The following is a 16,842-nucleotide window of genomic DNA, read 5'->3' as shown; positions in this document are numbered from 1 at the left end:
GTTTCTGATTAGTTTTGCTGCATAGAACTATACATTATTTAAGAAGCAAATTCCAAATGAGTAGTATACAATCCTGCTTGCCTGAAAGCAAGATCAACCTGAAACATAAGTACAAATGCACACACTCTAATATAAGAAATAAAGCAAACTTGCTTACAACATTGATCTGGTAGTGTTTGACTTTCTGGTTGAAGCTAAATGACAAAACGTATGCACCAGCTATCCTTTGAGACTCCCGCACCAGGAACATGCCATCCACCATACCTTTCTTGGCAAAGAGTTCATGAGTTTGCTCACGTGTTAGCCCGCTATGGAACCATGGCTGAGTCATATGGATACCTGCTGGGAAGGGGTAAGGGAAATAATTGAAATTAGTAAATATTGCTGCTAATTCTTGACATTATCAACCAAACACATCAGTGGCATATACAGTTGGAGGGATGGGGTTCCAGAGATATTCTAGCATTTTTTTGAGGAATTGGAAATCACAAGACTTTAGAAATGGTGCAGCCATCTTCCTTAAAGAGGAGTATAAGGATTCTTTAATGGATAAAAAGTCTTGTTTTGAATACTTCCCAATTGGACCTTCCCCATAAAATATGCAAATTAGACAGGCACATGTGCCTCACTACCACTGGTTGGCAAGCTCGGCTGTCAACACTGTTGGCAGCATATAGGAGAGCTGCTCTAACCATAACCTGGCACGTTGAAGGTCATTCAAAACCATATTACAGCTTCTGTCAGATACTTCAGCATGCTTTTCTCAAAACTATTAAAGTGAAGATTTCAGTGTCCAGGTTGGAAGATAACAATCCCTTTTCAAACTATACTAGTACAGAAACGGTGTGTATGTGCTCATAGTTGCACTTGCATGGAGATTTGTATTGTTACGTCATAGATTTAAATTAACTTTGTTAACCTTGCGGCGGGCAGAGTTGATACACTTGGTGTCATCATTTTTCTAATTACGTAATTAAAAAAAAAATTTCAGCCAAATGCAAAAACCTCTTGTTAACCAGTGGTAGTAATGCGCATGTTCCTGCCTTATTTCAATATTTCACGGGGAAGGTCCATTCTTAAAAGTATGGTCATACTTTTGTAGTGACCCCAAAAAGCCTATCTGGTATACAGGTTTTTCACATGATGTAATATGACATGCAAAGGTATTTAAGGAAGTGTACCATGTCTGTGGAGGGGCATGCATTTTGTAATTTGTGTATTTCTATTGGCAATTTCGTGTATGCCAGAATCTTGAGAGGTTCTAAAGGCACATGCATTTCTGCACACATCTGTGTAAACTTAATGCTGACCATTCAAAAATCATGTGACTGAAAATCCTCTATAAAGAAAATGAAAAATATTGTAAGCATCCTGCGAAATCATTTAATCTAAAATTCCCGTTGATTAGAAATCAATAAAAATATGTCCAACAATTTGAATCTCAAAGAGACTGCCTGTAGGTGAAGTATGGAGATTTTTGAAGTGTCCATCGGAATGCTGCCCTCATGCGGTGAAAATCTCCCAGCTGATAGAGCCAATTTGCAATCCATGCTGTTTGTGATGGGTGGGCTGCACTCCCACTTGACCCATTTTGCATTATACAGATATAACTGTGTTGTGTTTCGATGCGACACTTCATGAGGGACCAACATGCTGTGCAGTACACATCAATAACATGTGGTCTGAATCAGCAATGAAGGAGCTGGCTGAACCACTGCACCAATGGTGCTGAATCGGATCTGCTGGGTTTTGGGAGGCTAGTCAAAGCAATGCTCTGTTTGAGCCATACAGACAGAAATATTGGCAGACCCATAAGCTAAAACCAACTAAAAATATGGTCTTACATGTCTTTATTCACCATCAATTACTGAAAAGGTTGCAGTAGAATTGCAAGTGAACTGGAGTACTTGCTGAGGAATACTGTGTCTGCTACATCTCTCTAAGTACTCTGTGTCTGTTATTTCTATGCTGATGAACTTTCCTTGAGGCAGGGCTTAGATACAGTTTAAAACATGATTGTAGTTACAACAACCAAACTTAAAAAGACAAAATCTTGGTCAAACATCTTGGTTTCAGGATTTTATTTTTTACCTAACGATTTGTTTCTTTTGAGGGGGGCTTTTTTGCAGGTTGCGAAAAAGGCCTTACTTCTGTTCTGTTTTTTGGCTTTTTTGCAAGTTTTTGGCTTTTTTGCAAGTTTGTGAAAAAGGCATTATTTTTGTCCTGTTTTTTTGCCTTTTTTGCAACTTTGCAAAAAGGACATTCCTTTTCTTCTGTGTTTTTTGGGGGCTTTTTCGTAATTTTGCACAAAAAGTCATTCTTTTTTGTCCTGTTTTGGCTTTTTCACAATTTTGCAAAAAGGCATAAGTTCTGTTGTGTTTTTTTCAATTCAATTAGTGCACGTTTTTGTAACCACAACTTTCGTGCTTTTGCAAAATTGGATCTTATCAAACTTGTACCAATGAGGGACCCTTATGCACAGATGGTCCAAGAACATTGACGTCATGACGACATCATCAAGTGATTTATTATTGATTTTTCAATATTTACGTCAGCCCATTTACTTTGTACACGTTTTTGAGGCACGATTTTGGTAACTTCGCATTTTTCGATTGTCAAGGGAAGATAATACGTAAATTTTATGTCATGGTGACATCATCAAGGGATTTATTATTAAATTTGAAATCTTTAAATATTATGTTATCTTTCAAAAATCCATATAAAATCAACCCTGGCCTCCCACAACATTCTGTTTGTAGCTAGTGTGGTCTTTAATTCATCTCGTGTGGGTCACATCACATGACCCTTCCGGTCGAAACCAGAAGTGGGCTTATTGTTTAAAAGTGGTAATAGGTATCAAGTTGCTTTCAATGGTGTTAGTCTGTTCGGGTATATCATTCTTCAAATTATCCACTGGTGATGTCATGTAATTGTCAAGCACCCTCTAGTGACAGGTTAAACATTCGGAAAAATGAATTTGAATAGATGTCTGTGGCGAAGTTTGTCTGAATCGTCTGGAAATTGATGTAGATGATCATCTTTACCCAGTCAACGTGTTTATGAGGTTTCGGGCTGATTGGCTCATCAGACCGTCAGTTACAATAACAACTTTTTTATTCTTCAAAATTCGGTAAAAATCAACGGTAAGAGATATAAGTGTGAATTGTCCATTAGATGACAGCTAAAACATTGGAGTCAGCTGCAGAAAGTGCATAACTGGTGTACTTTTTCACACACATGAAGCGCCGTCGACAAAAGCACTGTTACAGTATAAATTGCCAACTTGAAAATCCCATTCGCATACTGTGCATTGGCCACTGTGTGCGTGGACGCCCAATATCTGCCTGTAACATAGACAGCGCACAGTGCATAGGGCATATACTCCGGACCTGGCAAATTGCCGAGCACGTGGCGCGGAGAGCAGATCGCATTGTATGGAATGCCAAAAGGAACAAATGTTTAAAATGTCTAATCTGTGCCTTTTCCCGCGATAACGATAATGTTTTGTATTGTTCTTTGCATTGTACATGTCTGATTGGGTTAAAACCTAGCAGGTTGTTAGGAAGGGAAGGCTTATAAATAGAAATTGACCTCACATGATGACGTCATCAGCAGACGAATCACATGACATTAAAGGTGCATCCTTTAAAGTACAATATCTCCTGAAGTGCATGTCTGATTTGGTTCAAACTTGGCAGGTATTTAGAAAGGTAAGTGTTTTAGATGAAATAGGCCTCATGTGATGATAACATCATCAGATTATCATTTCACGTTACATTAAAGGTCCACTCTTCCAAGCATTATATCCCTTGATGTCATTGTCGGATTGGGTGAAACCCTGCTAATATCTTGGAAGGGAAGTGCTTCAGGCAAATATTGACCTCATGTGATGATGACGTCATCAAATGACAAGTCACGTGACTTTAAAGGTATACTATTTAAAGGTCTATATCTCCTGAAGTATATATCCAATTGGGTTCAAACCTTACATTGAAAGGGAAGTGATTTTAAATAACTAGTGCCCTCGTCTGATGATGACCTTATCAGGTGACAAGTTACGTGACATTAAAGGTGAAATCCTCAAAGCCCTATATCCCCTGGCATTCATGCTTTATTGGGTTGAAACGTGGCGGGCAGTGCACTGTGTGTAGGGCATATACTCAGGACCTGGCAAAATGTTGAGCACGTGGAGCTGATAGCACATCGCATTTTATGGAACGCCAAAAGGGCAAATGTTTAAAATCTCTAATCTATGCTCTTAAATTCTGTGATAACAATGTTTTGTATTGTATTTTGTGTTGTACATGTGTGATTGGGTTGCAACCTTGCAGATAGTTAGGAGGGGAAGGTTTATAAACGGAGACGTCTTCAGGTGAGAAGTCAAGTGACATTAAAGGGGCACTATTTAAAACTATTTATCTCCTGAAGTACATGTCCAACTGGGTTCAAACCTTGCAGATATATTGGAAAGGAAGTGCTTCAGGCAAATACTGACCTCATGTGATGACAATATCATTGGCAGACAAGTCATGTGGCATTGAAGGTGCATCCTCTAAAGTGCTATATCGCCTGAAGTGCATGTTTGATTTGGTTAAAACTTGGCAGGTATTTAGAAAGTGAAGTGTTATAGATGAAAATTGATGTCATGTGATGAGGATAAATCAGATGATCATGTCACGTGACATTCAATGTGCACCCTCCAAAGCATTATATCTTGTGGAGTACATGTCCGATTGGCTTCAAATCTTGCAGATATCTTAGATATCTTAGAAGGAGAGTACTTTTGAACAACATTGACCTAGTGTGATGATGACAAGTGACAAGTCACGTGACATTAAAGGTGCACTCTTGAAAGCACTATATATCGTGAAATACATGTCTGACTGGGTTCAAACCTGGCAAATATCTAAGAAGGGGAGTGCTTTAGACAAAATTGATCTGATGTGATGATGACGTGATCTTGTGACAAGTCTCGTGACATTAAAGGTGCACTCTTGAAAGCACCAAACCTCGTGAAGTACCTGTCTGATTGGCATAAAACCTTACCGATATCTTTGAAAGGGAGTGCTTTAGATAATTTTTGACCTCGTGTAATGATGACACCATCAGGTGACAAGTCACTTAGCATTGAAGGTGCAGTTTACAAAGCACAATATCTCCTGAAGCGCATGCCCTTTTTTAAAACCTGTATATGTGTGTGAATATGAATATTTTAAAGAAATTGAGACATACGGCAAGAAGGTACGTTTCTTTAGAACAATAAAAAGGCAAAAAAGCCTTGTGTTCTGCCTTTGTGACAGACACAGAACCTCTAGTTTCTTCCTTCTTCCTCTTCTGACAAAAGGTCCATTTGTTTTGTGCACGTTTTTACTACCCACGACCTTGGTCCCTTAGCAACTTTCAATCTTCATTAAACTAACGGCAATGAACAACCCTTATGCATAGATGGTCCTCGAACAATGATGTCATGATGACATTATAAAGTGATTTATTATTGATTTTTCAATATTTATTTCAGCCCATTGGCTTTGTACACGTTCTTGAGGCATCATGTTGGTTACTCAGCTACCTTCAATAGTCATCAAAGTCATACCAAGGAAAGACCTCGAGGTAAAGATAATACTAAAATAATGACGTCATGAAGATGTCATCAAGTGATTTATTATTGATTTTTCAATATTTATTTCAGCCCATTGACTTTGTACATGATGTTAGCGGTCGGGCAGGCTCGCTCGGCGCTCGGCATCGAAGATTCTCGGCTCTCGCCGACTCAAGTTTATTTTAGAATTTTATTTGAACAAATTACACATGAGTGGCAGAATGTAATTTGCACGGACATTCATTTTAGGAAAGTATATCCTAGTCTAAGGGCGAGACAGATGAACAAAATAACACACTGGGAAACAGGTATTTTCAAACAACATGACGTAGAGCTCACATGCACACTTGGAGTTTCTTCGTAGCAACAACGGAAGTAAATTTAGTCAGTAGATACAGGAAGTAAACTAATTTCCGCTGCACAGCCCCATTCGAGGCCTGAACAGCCCCTGTTCAAAATTGGCCGAAATAATCTTATGAAATTAGTTTACTATAACAATAACATTTCTATTTCAATAACCCATTACATGTGCTGCTGAAATTTAAGTGAGTAAACAAACACCGAAAAAAAAGGGTCCAAAGTTCATTGGGCTGTTGATCACTGACTTGGCAAGGAACTCAACTGTGGATGATTACATCAAGAATTACACTGTAGCAACACTTAGGATAAGAGAAATTTAACCCACGCTTGACGTATTCCAAACAGATTTACTTGAAATAAACAAACTAATGTTCAGTGTCCGTTTGGTGGAGAACTATAGAATGAACACTTTTGGATGTCGTACACTCCTACACATTGCACGCTCTTCAGGCTTCCTGTCCAGTAGACCTTAGTGACGGTCTGTGTCACCTTGGCGACTCTTCCTTCTAAGGCTAGCCACAGGAAGCTCTTCGCGATGGTCTTGGCTGCCGCCGGTGATATCCTTCTTGGAGCTGTTGGATCAACTGCAGCACTGTCCTCTACCGGGCTTTCATCTTCTGAGGGCAATGACAACGATGGCTGTTGCACCTGCTGGGCCCTCAAAAGAGCTAGGGGTTTGCCCCCTGGCAGTGATGGTGGTGAAGCTGATGGGCCGGTTGAGTTTGCAGGTACTTGAGGCATCAGCTGCGGTTCAGTCTCCGTCTCTTCCAGGAGCAACTTCATCGAAGCAGTGGGGAGAGGCTCAGCTCCTCCTCCGTGATAGCAAGGATCTCCTGATCAAAAACGAGAGATGCATGATGAGCTGCCATCTCCCCAAGAGCAGGCCGAACTGCTTGATGTGGCTCCTCAGCAAGTGCCGCCATCTCCACTGAAGGCTGCTGCTCCAAGGTCGCTGTAGTCGCAGGAACGGGTACATGTGCTAGGGGCATGACACGTTGTTGGCTTGCCCCTTTTGCGTGCTGCTCGATGGCTTGATGCTCAGAGGCCTTGATCCCGAGGCTCATCATTATTCTGTCGAGACCATACAAGTAAGATGGATGTACCCTCCGACAATGACATTGGAGATTGTCCCTCCTGTTGCTCCTGAAAGGACATCGGAGGCAGGATGCCACCAAGGGTGGACCATTCGACACCTGAATATGCTGATAAAGGCTCCTCTGCTGCAAAAACACTTTGGGGCACTTACGGCATCTAAGTAGCCGGGCAGGATCCAAATCGTCTGGTGCCCTCTGAGCCATTCTGAAACAATCAAAAATTGAAAAATGTGCATTTTTGCTGGTCAGCGCTCCGCTATTCCCCGTCAGTTATCGATACTTTACAGGTTACCTGTGGGCTCGTTTAGGATACCTCCTGTCGCATGGTGTGGATTTTACCACCTCATGAGAGGTCATCCCCCATAGGGATGACTCTACTGTTTTATCAGTTACCTCATGTCCGCTTTGTTTTACAGGGACTTCTGTTTCCTCAACCCAGGCAGATTCTCCCTGACCTACCACATTAGCAGGACCTACATCAGGTATCTATCATTCGCTGCTATCACTGGTGACTGCTTCGCAGGGAGGAGTATCATTCTGCTCACCTACATCCTTGTTTAGTCTTTTAGGAGCCCAGGCCTTAATTGACTCACCCTCATCATCGTCATCATAAAAGGTGTTTCTCCTGTACTTTCTTGGGGGATTGATAGATACATGAAAGTAGCGTATGGCAATTGCGTATCCTAATCTCTTTGATGCTTATTAGGTTTGATCATGGTAGCTTTCATGTTAATGAGGGTTCTGTTGAACCTCTCACTAAAACCATCTGATTTGGAATTATACGGAGTGGTTCTGGTCTTTTGAATGCCCAAGTCATTACAAACTTTAAATTTCGTCCTTGATCGGAACGCAGTTCTGCTGGCACTCCCAGTCAACAAATGAATTCCGTCACTAATGTCTTTGCAATGTTTTCAGACGTAGCATCAACTAACGGCTAAGCTTCAATCCATTTGGTGAAATAGTCACCGACAACCATTATCCAAAGATTACCATCTTGCATTTCAGGCAAGGGTCCTAAGATGTCCAAAGCAACCCTTTCTGATAAATAGCCAACACATGATTGCTGAAGTGGGGCTTTGTTTTTCTTTGGTGGCTATTTCCTCTCGCACACCTTTCGCACTTTCTTAAGCACGACTGAATATCGGCTCTCATTCCATGCCAAAAATAGCAGGACTTCACCCGGGCGAATGTTCGTCAAAATCCCAGGTGGCCACTTGTTGCACCCCCATGTAACTCAGACATGAAACTCCCTCAAAGTGATGTTGGCAATATTATTTGCCAACGTACGCTTTTGCCGTCATCAGACTCCCATCTGCAATTCAGTGCCCCATTCATGATTCTTAATTGGTCCCAACGGGGCCAGTACGTCTTTGCTGCCATCGATTTCAAAGCAATAGTTTCCCATTCTGGTTTACTGGACATCTGCTCCTTTGCATCTATGATCCATGCCCTGGATGGATCTTCCATTTGCGCTTTCCTAATCACCTCGCAAGTAACTACTGGTTGTGCTCTAACTCGAGCTTGTGAATTGGTAATTACGGTCGAAGTGTCATGTGCTTCCATCCCACATGAATCATCCAAACTCATACCACATTGTCGGCACGGTCGGCAAGGGTGCTTCTTGCAAGAGTTTCTGAAGGATCCGTAAAGACCACTCACAATCTTCGTCCCAAACAAAGTCTCTGGACTTTTCCATTAGGCGGTGAAGTGGTCTCCCTATGTTGGCAAAACCTCTTATAAAACGCCTGTAATAAGAAGCAAGACCTACAAAACTTCTCACTTCCTTTGTGCTGGTTGGAGTCGGCCAATCTCTGACTGCTGCTACTTTGTCTTGATCAGTTGCAATGACGTTCTCAGACACGACATGTCCAAGACATTTAACACTGTTTTTAAACAGGTGGCATTTAGCAAGCTTCATCTTGAGGTTCGCACTCCGTAACCTCAGAATAACTTCTCTCAATTGGGCAAATTCCTCATCCACCGTCTTCCCGTTGACAATAATATCGTCCAGGTACAAGAGGAAGGTCTACCATTTTAAAAAAAAAGATGCCTTTTTCGCAAATTTGCAAAAAAGCCAACAAGTTAAAAAGAACAAACAAGTCAGCAAAGTGATTAAAAAATAACACCGAAACATGTAGTAGCAAAGGAAACTTCCTTAAATTTCAGAGGAGGAGCAAAACACGTCCAATAGTAATGGCGCTAAGAAAAAGGAGAAGAACATGGCAGCTGCCTTTGCGGGGGTTGAGCGAGTAGGGCGCACTAATGGTGATCGAGAATTTAGAAGACGAAAGTGGTAGACTAGGAAATAATGCATATGTATTGGTAATCTGTGTAGGTTGCAGGCAACAGACTTAAGATTTTCCCAGTCTTCCAGCGACAGCCAAAGACAGCATTAGCTGAATAATTTGAAATGAGCTTATTTGATTTGGGAGTCAAGAACTCACCATTTGAAGCCAGGGAGCCATTTTGAAAGACTTTGTCGTCAAATAGAACTATAAGTCTATATTTAGTTCTATAATTATATGTTCTAATAAACACCCATCATAGCCATTCTCTGTATAAATGTCAGGATGTTGGGCCTAATTTAGTTTCTCCCAATTTAATTATGATGACGAGTAGATCATCTGATATTCCATTGTGCACCATGATGCTGGACTTATGCAGAATGATTTGTCTATTTATAAGTTTTCTTTATATGGAATGTCCACATATTTGTTCAGTGTGGAATGATCAGACACCATGATATTTGCTCCCTAAATCCAGTTAATCAGCTGTATTAAATTTTTTTTTGTTTTAAATGACTTAATGGATTATTTTCATGGCTCCTTTTTTGGACTCAGCACTTCAGCAAAGGTGGGGGTACGACGTCTGTTGCAGTCAACCACAATCATCAGGGATGCCCACCAGGAGGGTTGACTATGCCTACCTTGGGAGACAAGGAACCTTGGGGAACGAGCTGCAAGAAAACTACATGGGGGGATGCATTCAAGACTGCCAGTGTCAACCTCCTCTGCAAATCGTCTGAAATGCCTCCAGAAAGTAACAATTTCGGATTGAGTTTTCAAGGCTGTATTTTGGACACCTTAAATTGTGCATTAAATTTCAGAGGGAATTTAAATATTGTAAATACTTTGTGTAAATAAATGATAGTGTAAATGAATTATTGCGTGCAGGGGTAAATAGAAATTGGGAATTTTGCAAATTTGTTCTTGTCGGTTGCGTGGTCCGATTTAAGATAAGTAGCCCAAAGGAAAACTTGAGAACCTGGTTTGTGACACATGTTTCCTGCTAGTGTGAGGCCAATGTGGTTTATGCTAACCTGATCTGAATCCCGTCAGTGTGTTGCATGTGCCACTATTTTACTGAATCTGCATCTTGCCAGTCTGTGGCCAAAAATGGTAACTAACCTGATTTAAATCCTCCTAGTCTCTGACCTGCAGGGCTGCAATTTCCATGATGTGCACTCCCTCTTGGACTTCCTCCGTTATGCCTGGGACTACTTGGCTGAGTACCATAACAAGTTGTATTGTGTAGGTCTTTATGTAGTGGGTTGAAGACAAAACGAGGACTACTGGCAATTGCCTGTCGAGGACTTGTCAGAGAAGGCCCCTCAAAGGAACGCTGCCCACCTCGTCTCTGTTATAAATTTGAAGTATTGGTTAGAAAAGTTTAAAATTCGTGAAGGGAAATTGCTTACTATGTGTAGTATGATAGTTTAAGTTTAAAAAATGATATTGAAAAGTAACATGAAAGGGCTACTAATAGTACGATTGATTCTTACAGGTGATGCTGAGGTTCTTGAAGTATAAATTAACTAGTCTGAAAGAATTTTGATACACTGTTTTCCCAGTGAAATCAACAAGAAATGAATAAATAAAAATAAGCATTTACAAATTCATTCAAAATTATATAACTTTGTGTGATTTAGATTTGGGTCAAAAGTGGGGCCTTTTTTCATGTATAACAATTGAATTTTTGGGGTGAACTCAAACTGGACTCAGAGATGATTCTTTTGGCCCTGGTCCAGTCTAAGTAAAAAATGAGTTCAAATAACCTGAATCAGAGTCCAAGTTGATTAAAAAGTCTCATGTCCAGACTCAAGTCCAAGTTCAGACTTGAGTCCTACAACACTGTAAAAAAATGGGTAAACATTTTGTGTTAGGGAAACAGGAGATCCCAGTGAGTTTACAAGTCATCTGACTTGAAGTAGAATACAAGAAATCAGTGATCCTGACCCCTTGATTTAAACTCCAAAAGTTGCAGGAGCACGGAACCATAACCAATGTACCAAGAACAGCACATGCCAGGTCAGTGACCATCCCCGCACTGACGTTAAACGTCTCCAGGTTGAAGTGCACAAATGGACCATTTCTAGAAATTGGCAAAAGGTGGATAATATGGCAGGGTTTCTTTGAGTTTTGAATGGCCCTGTCTGAAATAGCTGTGGGACTACAATCAATTTTTTTGTAATACAAATTTAAATAAAATCTCCAGTATTAATTTTTGTAACTACGTAGCTGAAAAAAAATGGTATGAGCTTCTGCTGCAGCAGAAAAACATACTTTTGCCTTTTGCTCAGCCTATTCTTAACCTTTCCTGCCAATAATATGCTACACATATAAAAAGTTCTAAAGGTAATTATTCGCATCTCATCAGGCATGACCTGCAAATTCAAGCCAAAACTGGCTTTCAGGAGGTCTTGCACAGTAGGCCTATTATAGGCCATAGCATCAAAACAATATCGTGTTGCAGGACTGCTTATGAATTGTTGAGTTCTGCAAATACAATTGCATGTGTGACTACAAGCTTTTATTGGAGGTAGAATATACCTTTTTTTGCTCTAATTTTGGCTCTTAGATTGGCTGATTTGGGGAGATAAATTTACTCCAGCTTTCATTCGGCTAACTTGTTAGCTGTTTTTAGTTAAGGCCCTTTCACGCAAGCACTGAAAACAGGTCCCTTGTGATGAAATCACGTCAAAGACACAATCGCAGTGATGTCATGTTGTGTGAAGGTATAGTACTTGCATGGACAGGGAAAACTTGCCTATATGTATATATAGATAATGGTCTCATAATATCACTTGATCTTGATTCTGCAAATTCCACAAGATCTATCGTACAGGATACGGTTAGGTGCTGTGGTTTTGTCCAAAACAAAGTGCTTATGGATCCCTTTCCATTCCCAGAGAATACAATATTTGGCTTAATCATCGATTCCGAAACATTCTAGTTTCAGCGTACCCACAGTGAAAATAGACAAACTTCTTACAATGATTTCGGCAAAACTTTCAGTTCACAAAATTGAAGGACGTGTACCGGTAAAACTCGTTGCATGTTTTACAGGAAAAATAATATCAATGGCCCCAGCTCTAATTCCGGTGGCTAGATTAATGACAAGTGACTCGTACAGAACTACCAAATCTAGAAATAATTGGTCTGACAACATAGTCCTTCAAGACACAACCATCTCTGAACTCGAATTTTGGGCCGAAAACATAATTCAATCAACTTAACAGCTATACCATCCGATTTCAACTAGTGCCTTCTATAACTATCTACTTGGACGCCAGCAACAACGATTACGTCGGTTTCGTGGCAAATTGTCATGGTACTTAGTCAGAGTCAGAGAAACTAAATAGCTCAATATGGCATGAGTTAGTCACAGTCCATCGCATACTATCCAAGATGCAGGGCCTGGTCACCCCCGAAGTCATTAAATGGCATACTGATAATTCAAATGTTCCAAAAATCATCACCTGTGGTAGTACTAACCCCAATTTACACTATTTTGCTCTTGAGATATACAACTTGGCCAAAAGACAAACATACATCATTCTACCGGAATGGTTACATAGAAATGTAAACAAACTAGCAGATCAAATTAGTAAGTGTAGAGATTTTGAAAATTAGGCCATTGATAACGAATCATTCAAGCAAATAGATCACCTGTGGGGACCCCATACTATAGATAGATTTGCTTCAATGCACAGATCAAACAGTTTAACACGAGGTTTTGGTGAAAAGGAGTCGGGGGTGTAGATGCCTCTTGGGAAAGCTGGCTGAACGAGAATAACCATTTCTGTCCCTCCATTTCCCTCATAATTCAGGTGGTTAAATGAATTGCTGCAAACGAGGTATATGCCACATTGATTGTCCCCAAGTGGCCATCCACTTTATTCTGGCTGTTGGTATGCCCAAACAGCATACATTTGCCTTTAGGATAGTCGATTGGAGAGAAATATATGTTTCCCTTACTCCTCCTACATTGGGTTCAAATTCCGCCTTCCAGGCGAGACCCTCTGTCTCCTGTTTGGCATTGAGGTTCAAGTACAACAAAACTAAGAATCCCCGACAGTGCTTGTTGCACATGAGGGTGTGGATACTGGCTGTTAAGAGCCAGTGCTGCTTTGAATGCATAATTGGAATGAATGTTTAAATCCATGCAGACCATGAGTGTCTTAATCACAGCTGTTTAGGCTTTTTCCTCTTTTTTGGCATTCTCAGGAGTGTAAGTTGTGAGGCAACAAGCAACTCCACCATAACACAATTGCACTAATTTTGTTTCCACTGATCTCTTTATTTTTTTGCTTATTTTGCAAGAGTGCCATCCACCACGAAAAGATACAGTGCTTCCTGGAGAAAGTGGGAGTTGTGGGCATCCTCCAAAATCAGGGTGCCAGTCTTTCCAATAGAGCTGCTTGATTTTGCCCTATGCATATCTTCACTCCTCCCAAGTATGCAAAATTCTGCAACAGACACCACATCAGCCGCAGTCAACTGGGTTCATAGTTTAGCTGGAGTGTCGTCACCTACAGATAGCCCGTTGGCAGAGTTGCTGACTCGAGTCGGACGCAAATAGCTATGTTTGTGACTTGACTTGTAAATACCAGCTTTGACTTGTCACTTGACTTGGACTTGTAAAAAATAACTTGTTACCAACCCAAGTCAGACGCCACTCGACTGGTCCCATATATTTCTAATTAAGCTATTCAGTTTACACCTTAGGTACATAAAAAAATGGACTTTTGCTTGCGCAGCTTCTACTACACACAGCTGCAGAAAATAGACCTCAGGCTCAGTGATTGAATCTAGTGAAATGATAAGTTTCAGGAGTCTGCAAAAAGACTGTTGCAACTAAGTACAGTTTTTAATGACCAAGTCTATTGCATAATGTTATGGTTGAATAAACTATGAAAGGAACCTTACCTTTCATGAATAGAAGTAGGGTTTTGTCAATTGCATGCTAGTCGTCACACATTCATGTTAGGTAAACTATTGTGACGTGACAGAGGGCGCTAGTCACTAGGCACGGTGCAAAGATATAGATGGCGCTCTGCCCAGTAACAGAGGCAGATGTTAGGCGCGCATAGCTGTGTGTTAAGCAAGCGCGGCGCATAGGCTCCGCCTTGTGCGTTGTGCGATAGGGCAGCGGAAGTCACTGCTTAGTCACGTGAGCACGTGCGCGGGCGTGGTCAGAGCAGCGCGAAAGCAATAAAAGGCGCTCGTAGGCTACGCTTAGCGGTCCTGATAAAGGGCTGATCCTGAGGTAAGGGTCGAGAATCCTGTGCAAGGGTTAAAGTCACCTAGCCTAGTGTGACTAGACTGTGCCTAAGTCCGAGTGGTGCGTGTGCTGTTGAGGGGCTCGGTAGGTTGAGGGGCTGATTGGTGGTGCGGTATAGTTCCTGATAGGAGCTTGCGGTCGATGCAAGGGTGGATTGCTATCTCGTGACGTGAGTTGCGTGTAGCGCAGCCCTGACAATAAGCCCCATAGACTTGCTAAAGTCCCTGATTCGGCACTGGATGCCCACAATTAATTGTGGTGTTCACTGCTCTGGGTGAAGTCCGGTCACGTATAATCGCGCAGTTTCCCCGTCAATAGCGCCCTCTACTGTTATATTGGTTGAGTGTGTTGATGAATAAACCAGCCGCTTGTTAATTGTTGTATATAAGTCAGGAGTCCAGGCAGCTGTCCGGGTTACGTCATTAAGTTTCGACCAATCAGATTAGCCATCATCTCGACGAAGACAAACTTTCTTGGGGGACGGTATACTTCGGTCCCAACGGACTCGTCCCTAGCCGCTCAGGGACTCTCCGGCGTGCCGTCCGACGCACCGCGCCTCGAGGAGGAGGGCGCCCTCGCCTTCGTCGGAGGGGCGCGGCGTCACACTATCTAGCTTAACCGATTGTTAGCATTTTAGTATAAATTGAACAATAAAATGTAAGTATATTACATGTAATCAGGCGAGTGACATTTTCTTTTTTAATTTCATCTCAACACTTATTTTTACCCTGCAAAGTACATTTAGTAAATTAAACAGAGGTCCAATATACGACAGATATGTGATAAACTGCAAGAGTAGTAATAACAACACAAGTGAAAAAGGGAATTACGGAGGCATTGTAGAAATAATGGGAGAGAAGGTGTGTTCCGCTGTCCGAAACTCATAACTCTTTACTTCGTAAGTTGACACCTGGTTCTTTTTGCTTATTACAGCCGGAAAATATAATGTGCAGCTTGACTTGTACTTGGACAAAGAGATTTGTGACCTGACTTGTGTTTAGAAGAAATGACTTGTGACTTGACTTGACTTGCCCTGTGACCAAATGACTTCTGACTTGACTTCTGCTTGGACCTAATGACTTGTGACTTGACTTGGATTGCATATAATGACTTGAGACCTGACTTGGACTTGCCAAAAATGACTTGCTACTATCTCTGCCCGTTGGTCAAGATGGCACTACAAGGCTACAGGAGGTTAACAGCATCAACTCCACTGAGAAAAGAGCCTATAACACCCGAGATAATAGCAAACTTATACACAGTGTACAGGCACTCCAATACGGGGCTTTGTTTGCTGGTTTTCTACGTTTCAGCGTTATTACTAGTGTACAGAGAATGGACTGTACTATTGTATCCATTTAACCAAGTCAAACTGACCAGTTCCGCCAAGGTAGTGCTATCACTATTGGAAGAACTTTTAAACCAACCTGCCCGGTGGTAATTGCTGAATGACACTTCCAAGCCACGGGAGAACTCGGTAGATTCTGCACTACCAGTACTTCGCAGAATCGTGTGATCCAAAACTGGGCTGGCACTGACAAATTGTTGACTCAGTAACAAGAACTTGGGAAATAGTACTAGAAGCACTAAAACCATTCGCTCCTGATATCCACAGTTATGGCCTCCACAACCTTAGATTGGGAGTTGTATCTAATGCATCAAATGCCAAAATTCCATCTCACCTATTAGCAAAGCACGGCAGGTGGAAAACCGATAGATCCAGAAACCCTTATATCAAAGTGATCATGCAGGTTGTTTGCTACTTTCCACAGCACTGGGAATTTAAGAAAGTAAATCATCGAGTAGAAGTCCAATTATTAAGGCATTGTGAAGTTTAAAATTCTGTGATATTCAGCATTTATTGCTAGATGAGGAATGAACAAATAGTGGTGTGTAAGTTGCGAGGCAACAAGCCATTCCACCATTTCACTCGTTCACTAATTTTGTTTCCACTGATCTCTTTATTTTTTGTTTATTTTTGTAACATGAGGGAGGTTTACAAAAGAAAATTTTTTTTCTGACGGAAGCATGGAGGAAGAAAGTGTATTTCTGTCTCCGAATCGCAAGTGTCTCTGTGCGTTCATCGATGGATGCAAAATCAGTGCCATTGTCACCAGGATTGGTTGTGTGAATGCAAAGTGTGCTATTAGGGTACAGTGCAATGAAGTCCATTATGCAGGCATAGCTTTACTGTTCCCATCATTGAAAATGGCAGTTCATGAAAAG

At 41.3% G+C, this 16,842-nt stretch overlaps 2 protein-coding genes and 1 pseudogene across 13 annotated transcripts in view; 1 reads left to right on the top strand and 2 right to left on the bottom strand.

Moving 5' to 3' along the window:
- Positions 1 to 16,842, bottom strand: part of LOC110982488 (growth factor receptor-bound protein 14-like) — a 185,968-nt gene that overhangs the window by 23,065 nt on the left and 146,061 nt on the right. For 10 of the 12 annotated variants that reach the window (XR_015428220.1, XR_015428223.1, XR_015428221.1 and 7 more), the window contains 2 exons: positions 10,461 to 10,689; positions 158 to 342 (listed from right to left, as the gene is read on the bottom strand). Coding sequence is in view for 8 of the 12 variants with exons in the window: in XM_087148304.1 (XP_087004430.1) it covers positions 158 to 342; positions 10,461 to 10,689 (414 nt within the window). In the remaining 4 variants the exon portion in view is untranslated. Of the gene's footprint in view, positions 1 to 157; positions 343 to 6,927; positions 7,259 to 10,460; positions 10,690 to 16,842 lie in introns of those variants that run through there. The other 2 variants (XM_087148298.1, XM_087148301.1) reach the window with 2 other exon arrangements.
- LOC147796319 (uncharacterized) lies at positions 1,934 to 6,742 on the bottom strand. Its single transcript, XM_087148316.1, has one exon. It carries the CDS (start codon positions 6,740 to 6,742, stop codon positions 6,332 to 6,334), a length of 411 nt encoding a protein of 136 aa, XP_087004442.1. The 3' UTR covers positions 1,934 to 6,331.
- On the top strand, positions 14,833 to 16,454 carry LOC147796318 (uncharacterized; annotated as a pseudogene).

This window comes from Acanthaster planci, linkage group LG17, assembly GCF_054643075.1.
Source record: "Acanthaster planci isolate LZ-2023a linkage group LG17, COTS_SCS, whole genome shotgun sequence".
Taxonomy (NCBI): Eukaryota; Metazoa; Echinodermata; class Asteroidea; order Valvatida; family Acanthasteridae; genus Acanthaster; species Acanthaster planci.
The sequence above is the reverse complement of the archived record's forward strand: the minus strand, read 5'-3'. Positions and strand labels throughout refer to the sequence as shown.

What these genes read in the sequence shown, in the direction of transcription:
- LOC147796319 (XM_087148316.1), bottom strand. Translation starts at nt 6,742, where the DNA reads ATGAAGTTGCTCCTGGAAGAGACGGAGACTGAACCGCAGCTGATGCCT.